This window comes from Lasioglossum baleicum, chromosome 9 (genome assembly GCF_051020765.1).
Source record: "Lasioglossum baleicum chromosome 9, iyLasBale1, whole genome shotgun sequence".
NCBI classification, from domain to species: Eukaryota; Metazoa; Arthropoda; class Insecta; order Hymenoptera; family Halictidae; genus Lasioglossum; species Lasioglossum baleicum.
In genome coordinates this window covers 394,910-402,514 of record NC_134937.1, presented here as the reverse complement: position 1 = coordinate 402,514, position 7,605 = coordinate 394,910, and the positions used below count along the sequence as shown (strand labels likewise).

The 7,605-nt window shown below is 42.4% G+C and overlaps 1 protein-coding gene across 1 annotated transcript; it reads left to right on the top strand.

Moving 5' to 3' along the window:
- Positions 1 to 274: 274 nt before the first annotated feature.
- LOC143212414 (uncharacterized) lies at positions 275 to 4,109 on the top strand. Its single transcript, XM_076431214.1, has 5 exons — positions 275 to 344; positions 654 to 724; positions 1,026 to 2,346; positions 2,445 to 2,537; positions 2,812 to 4,109. Exons 1-5 carry the CDS (start codon positions 275 to 277, stop codon positions 4,107 to 4,109), a joined length of 2,853 nt encoding a protein of 950 aa, XP_076287329.1.
- Positions 4,110 to 7,605: the final 3,496 nt, after the last annotated feature.

The following is a 7,605-nucleotide window of genomic DNA, read 5'->3' as shown; positions in this document are numbered from 1 at the left end:
ACTTTCTCGGACGCGACGCGAACGTATTTCGAGGCAGGTAAACGGGAAAAATCAGGACGGTAAGGGAACCCTACCCGAGTCAGGTCGGTCGGATGTGCGACGTGGCGGTTCGCCATACGCCATCATCCTCTCGGGCGGTTCTACGGCGACGAGTGATGGTTCATCGTGCTCGTCGCTCGTGTTTGTCGGCGGTACGCCTTGACAAAATCGCTGATGGTACACCTTGGCGAAAAGAGTGACGGTGCGTCGTGCTCTACTATACTACGGGAACAGAATGGTTTCAGGAAGGACGGAGGGCTCCCTGCCTGAGTCTTGTCAGTCGGATTTCGACGTGGTGGTTCACCGTACGTCTCTGTCCTCTCAGGCGGTTCTACGGCGACGAATGATGGTTCATCGTGTTCGTCGTTCGTTCTTGTCGGCGGTACGCCTTGACAAGGTGGCTGGTGGTACACCTTGGCCCTTCAGAGTGGCGGTACGCCGTACTCTATCACGGTGGAACGTAGTTCGTCACCGGCGGAATGCCTCCATGGGACAGGAATACTAGCTGACAAGATGGCGGTACGCCGTATTCGTGTGGTGGAACGTAGTTCGTCACCGGAAAGGCTACTTACAGGAATGACAATGGGAACGATCCGTTCTGAGCCTCGTCTCAGTTAAGAAGGCGCTCCCGCGGTTGCGTAGCTGCTTTTATAACTGTCCGTTCGGTGATGCGGGTGTCGGTGCGGTACTGAACTTCGCGAATGTTCCCGAACGATCTCACGCGCGTGGGAAAAACGGTCGACTCGTCCCCATCGGTATCGGTTTCGTGGCGCGGTGGTCGCGCGGCGCGGGGCGTGCATCGGTGGTGGGCGGCGGTTCTGTTCGGTCTAGTTCGGCCCGATTCGGTTTGCCTCGGCGCGCCTTGATACTTGGTTCCGTTAGTAACAGGCCTGCCCGGTGCAGGTCTGTTACACGTGTATATCTCACCGAACTGTAAATTTCCAATATTTAAAGAGATAGTTGACGAACTGTTTGAACACCTACAGACAGAACTAAACGCGAGTAATTTCCTTGTCACCGGAGATTTCAACGCGCACTCCCCAGAATGGGGAGACAAGAAATTGGACAGACGAGGGAGATATCTGTCGTCGTTAATCCATGAAAACAACTATAGAGTCATACTCACCTCAGGCTCATTCACATTTCACAGAAACGGTAAAAAATCAAAGATAGACATAGCATTTGCACCTACAGATATCAACAACAAAATCAGTACAGCCACGGTTCTTAAAGAAAACTCAGAATCAGATCACTTATATCTAGAATACAAAATGAATCTAGACCCGAATCACACACGAGAAAACCACATCAAAAAAGGAAAACCCTTATGGAAACTAAGGGAGAAAAACAAGGACAGATTTATACAAGAACTCACTAAAGAAATAAACCACAAGATAAATATGGGACAAATAGGAATTAATAATACAAACACAGAACATACATACAATAGACTTAACATAAAAAACACGGTCGATAAAATTGAGGAACAGATTACATGTTTGCAAACCACAATAAACCAGGTATGCGATAAAACACTGGGACAACCTAAGAATTTCCTAAATAAACAAGAGAATTACTGGTGGAACGAAGACATTAAAATTCAAAGGAAAACGACCAACAATGCAAAAAGAAGATACTCTAAAATACTATCCAAAAGAGGTAAAAAAAACCACCCCGAAGCTATCCAGGCATGGGAAAACCTCCGCATGACCAGAAGGAATCTCAAGTACATCATCCAGAAATCAAAGGCTAAAGCATGGGATAATTTTATAAACGAACTGAGAAACGACCCTTGGGGGAAACCATACCAAACAATAAGAAATTTCATAAAGGAAAAGAAAAGACCACCAAACATTACTAAGGACACAGCTATGAAAACTATAGATGTATTGTTCCCTAAAGATATAACTGAAGAAAAACTACAAACAAAACACCAAGGCATCATGGACCCAGAGCTAATAGAACAGGAGCTAAACCAACGGAGAAATTTCACCACCCTCCCTAATGGAGACATCATAAACACACTCACGCAGGAGTTGTTCAAATTTAAACCAACCACCGAGAAAGAAATAGCCAAGATAGTAAACGATATGAATAACAAAAAGGCTCCAGGACTGGATGGAATAAATACCCCTATCTGTAAAGCGATAGTACAATCACACACAGCACTTATCACCAACATTATTAACACTTGCTTGAGAACGGGATATTTCCCAACGCAATGGAAAAAACAGAAACTGTACCTCATAAAAAAACCAAACAAACCAGATGGAATCCCAAATAGCTACAGGCCACTCGCATTACTAAGCAACTGGTCAAAGATCTTAGAACGTGTTATCAAAAACAGAATCGATGAGCACCTAGAAACAAACCCACTACACACAAATCAATTTGGTTTCCGAAAGAACTGCGGCACAGTCCAAGCAGTCACAGCAGTCACAAACATCAGGAGGGAAGCCACCAGAAAATAGCACTATGTACTCCTGGTCACTCTGGATGTAAAGAACGCTTTTAATTCAATGTCCTGGTTAGCCATCAGGAAAGCCATTAAGGACAGGAAATTCATACCGCACTTGGAAAAAATATTATTCAGCTACCTTACAAAAAGATCACTAGTCTATGAACCACAAAACAAATCATATGAAATAAATAGGGGTATACACCGTGGAGTGCCCCAAGGGTCCATACTGGCACCCGCGTTATGGAACATAGTATACGATGAAATATTCCACCTCAAAATACCAAAATCAATAAATATTATCATCTATGCAGATGACGTGGCACTCGTTGCCACTGGGAAAAACCTGGATAAGCTAACAACAGATATAAGCAGTACCATCTCAATAATTGAAAAATGGATGAGCACTAAAGGTCTAGAATTAGCCAAGGAAAAAACAGAAGTAGTCTCATTAAATAGGAAAAGAATACCCTCTCCACTCCAAATTGAACTTCAGGGAAATGTGAAACTCACCGCAGTCAATAGTCTCGGATACTTGGGAGTACACCTAGAGAAGAAAAATTATACTACACATATAAAAACAGCAACCACGACAGCAATAAAAGCGGCTAATTACCTTGCACGGTTAACACCAAATATTGGCGGCCCAGGCTCACGAGCAAGATTCCTATACTACTACGTATATGAGTCAATGATCTTATATGCGGCATCAACATGGCACCAGGCGATTAAATTAGCCAGTAACCGCAGACTTCTTCAGCAAACTCAAAAGTTAGCTCTAGCCAGAGTAGTGCGTGCATACAGGACAACACCACTGATTTACCTAAACGCCATCACCGGTATACCAAACATAATCGATACCATAAAGGAAAGACACACACTTGCAAACTGGGAACTCACATATCTATCCGACATTTCACACAAAACAGCCCACACAACAACTACAACTCGGAAAAGCAACAGAACCAAGAAGATTATAAACTACAATGAAAATTCACAAGAGAACATACAGACAGATCCCCTCGACAAAACCCAAAACACTAACAAACAAATAACAGAGACATCAACAAAACAAGACCGATATGACCTACTAAAAATAGAGAGAAAGGATCAAAGAGTTAAAGAAAGGAAGAAAACCCTAGAACAACTTCAAGCTACGTGGGACGCTAACTACACAGACAAAATATTATACAACTGGATACCAACACCAAGCAGATGGCACTTACTAAAACGACAGAACATCACACACTACACGATCCAAGTCCTCACTGGACACGACATCTTTGCCAAATACCTACACAGGATCAACAAATGCAAATTTGACCAGTGCTGGTATGGATGCAACGTAACAGACTCCTCCAGCCATACGATACTGTACTGCAAGCAATGGAACGATATCAGAGACGCCTTCTGCAAAACCCACAATGTCAAACAACCATACACAATTAAATCCTTCTCAGAGGTTATACATAAATCCGACAACGCCTGGAAAGACTTCCAAAATATATGCCATATTATTATCAAAGAAAAACAACAAACAGAAAACGAAAGACAGAGAGAAGAACGGAAGAAAAATTTACAACTTAATAGAAGAACCCAGACAAACAAATAGTACTAAACAAAGCACACACGCGTTACATGGTATATTATTCTGAAGATTATAAAATACCCACGAGGAACAACCCACATAACCTCAACTAACAAATATTTCACTCGTTTACACAAAAACTTCACACGAAGAAAAACACTACACCACGTCCAAATAAATTTACACTAACTACGTAATAACCCTTATAAACTCCGAACAATAACAATATCAACCAAATATGCGGCGGAAGCAGAAGAATTCAGTAAGGCTAAGCGACGCCATCAAGATGGCGGACGAAATAGTATAGTCAAGTTCACAAACCAACAAGGAAAGAACCATGAAGCATGAACCAAGCAAAACATAGAAGACACACAACCTAACCTCATAGAAACTACACGACCTAGAGCCACCCCACGCCAAATGGGACCACCCTAACAAACACGATCCAAATGGACACACCAAACAAACAATACGGAATATAGAAAAGAGGAAACAGAGAAGAGATACAAAAAACAAAGCGACGGAAAAGAAGAGACAAAAAGGAGAAGGAAAAGAAAAGAGGAAAAACACAAACAGGAAACGACAACATCCAAAGAAACCTACCCGGAGGGAAAGATGCAGAACAAGTTTCCAGCTTCAACGACAGCAGCAGGGAAGACAATGACTAACCGAAGTAAAGTCCCCGGACAGTCCCGGTTTAGCCATTCCCGCCAGGGTTAAGGGGGTAGTATACCCTCGATTTGTAACTAGAAAATACCTAGAATATTACTAGAAAAATGGCTCGAAACATGGGCTTCCTGGTTTTCAGTTAGTGTCCTTATTTGAGCAAATTTTGGGCTGGGTGAGGGCTCATTCGAAAGAGGAAGGTTCACCGCAGGGGGCTCTGGTCACGAGGTTAACGAGAATATGTTTATATCTAATAATATTAGTGTCCAAAGTAGAGTAAAAATCTAGGGAAAAAACCAGCAGATTTCAATGCATTTTTCTGTCTCCAAAAGACTTTTTGACTGATGGGATGACCAGAGCCCCATGCGGTGAACCTTCCACTTTCGAATGAGCCCTCACCCAGCCCAAAATTTGCTCAAATAAGGACACTAAGTGAAAACCAGGAAACCCATGTTTTCGACCCAAAATCTAGTAAGATCCTAGTAAATAGCAAATATCTAGCAAATAACTAGAATCTTACTAGATTTTCGATCGAAAAAGTGGGTCTGCGCGAATCGGTTGTTTGTCCTTATTTGAGCAGATTTTGGGCTGGCTGAGGGCTCATTCTAAAGAGAATGGTTCATCACACACGGGTCTGGTCATAATATAAGTCAAAAAGTCTTTTGGAGACAGAAAAATGCATTGAAATCTGCTGGTTTTTTTCCTAGATTTTTACTCTACTTTGGACACTAATATTATTAGATATAAACATATTCTCGTTAACCTCATGACCAGAGCCCCATGCGGTGAACCTTCCTCTTTCGAATGAGCCCTCACCCAGCCCAAAATTTGCTCAAATAAGGACACTAAGTGAAAACCAGGAAACCCATGTTTTCGACCCAAAATCTAGTAAGATCCTAGTAAATAGCAAATATCTAGCAAATAACTAGAATCTTACTAGAAAAATGGCTCGAAACATGGGTTTCCTGGTTTTCACTTAGTGTCCTTATTTGAGCAAATTTTGGGCTGGGTGAGGGCTCATTCGAAAGAGGAAGGTTCACCGCATGGGGCTCTGGTCATCCCATCAGTCAAAAAGTCTTTTGGAGACAGAAAAATGCATTGAAATCTGCTGGTTTTTTCCCTAGATTTTTACTCTACTTTGGACACTAATATTATTAGATATAAACATATTCTCGTTAACCTCATGACCAGAGCCCCCTGCGGTGAACCTTCCTCTTTCGAATGAGCCCTCACCCAGCCCAAAATTTGCTCAAATAAGGACACTAACTGAAAACCAGCAAACCCATGTTTCCACCAAAAATCTAGTAAGATTCTAGTTATTTTCTAGTTACAAATCGAGGGTATACTACCCCCTTAAGGGTGTGGATCGAGCGGCTTGAGCGAGAGTGTGGTGGCACCCTCACACACCGCTAGACACTGTATATGTACACGAGGATTGCAAGGGTTTCGTAGTCAGCAAAATACGTCTCGCTAATGCACATTTGGAGCCCCTACGTAGTCACAATCGATAGATAAAAGACCCACCAATTGCGGATGGTGTCTAAAATGGCCTACTTTTGCGTTTTCGAGGCGTAATTTTCATTATTCGGCAGCATGTAGCGGAGTTCGACAAAAATTGGGTGGCGCGACAGTGCTACCACTGTCAAGACACATACATTTTCTTAAATATCGAGAAATTTAGGGTTCTTATAGAAAAAGCATACACCATCCGCAATAGCGGGGACACATACAATGCCAATGCAACGTTTATTATGTTAAACCATACGTGTTTAAACACACAGTTTGTTAGGTACGAAAACATACCCCTCAACGGAGGGTGGGATACTAGTATAGGTCCGGCATTTTTCGCTACGGGGCGCTAATATCTGTTTCTGCTGTATCGGTAAAACAGTGGACGAGAAAAAGCATGTTCCCGGTAAGTTAGGCTTCATACGTAAACGTGACGTCACTATACGGCTCACGATGATGCTGCGTCAGTGTGCTTCAGGGAGAGTGTGCTTCATTTCTCTATTATACATATTTGAAACCACTACGTAGTCTCAATCGCTAGATAAAAGATCAGTCTATTGCGCATGGTGTCTAAGTTGGCCTACTTTTGCGTTTTCGAAGCGTAATTTTCAATCTTCGGCAGCAAGATGTCTGTACCGCGCGGCGCACTTACACACTCGCCGCTCGGGCAGCGTGTACGTGTGCCTAGCCGGATCGCAAGGGTTCGGTAACTGACAAACCATTTCACTACTATACACATTTGGAACCACTACGTAGTCTCAATCGCTAGATAAAAGATCAATCTATTGCGCATGGTGTCTAAGATGGTCTACTTTTGCGTTTTCGAAGCGTAGTTTCCATTATTCGGCAGCAAGATGTCTATTCGGGAGGCTCTGTAAGCAGGCTTGACTTTGACCAGCCGTACCGCGCGGCGCACTCACACACCCGCCATTCGGGCAGCGTGTACGTGTCCCTAACCGGATTGCAAGGTTTTGAGATGCTCCAAACCATTTCTCGTCCTCCGTCGCATCCTACGCCGTATCTTCCGCCGCATTATTATTATTATTCTACATATTATAAAAATTTAAACACTTAATTTAACAATAAATTATTAGGTTGGAACGAAAGTTCGTAGCGTTTTTAAATAAAAATTCAAAGATAAAATTAAGATATTTATTCATACCTTCATAGAATAACATGTACATTATAAAAATTGATTTATTTAATGAGAGGAATAGCAGGGGAACTCAAAGGAACTTGTGGGTAATTGAAATGTACACATTTTATAATTTATGTCTTTTTATTTATTATTATATTGGTAGAAATAAAAATGGTACGGCGCTCCTCGGCCGTGACCCATCAACTT

What these genes read in the sequence shown, in the direction of transcription:
- LOC143212414 (XM_076431214.1), top strand. Translation starts at nt 275, where the DNA reads ATGGTTTCAGGAAGGACGGAGGGCTCCCTGCCTGAGTCTTGTCAGTCG. An exon ending in CAGGCCACTCGCATTACTAA is followed by an intron (nt 2,347 to 2,444) that starts GCAACTGGTCAA and finishes GGTTTCCGAAAG; the next exon opens with AACTGCGGCACAGTCCAAGC. An exon ending in TACTCCTGGTCACTCTGGAT is followed by an intron (nt 2,538 to 2,811) that starts GTAAAGAACGCT and finishes TCATCTATGCAG; the next exon opens with ATGACGTGGCACTCGTTGCC.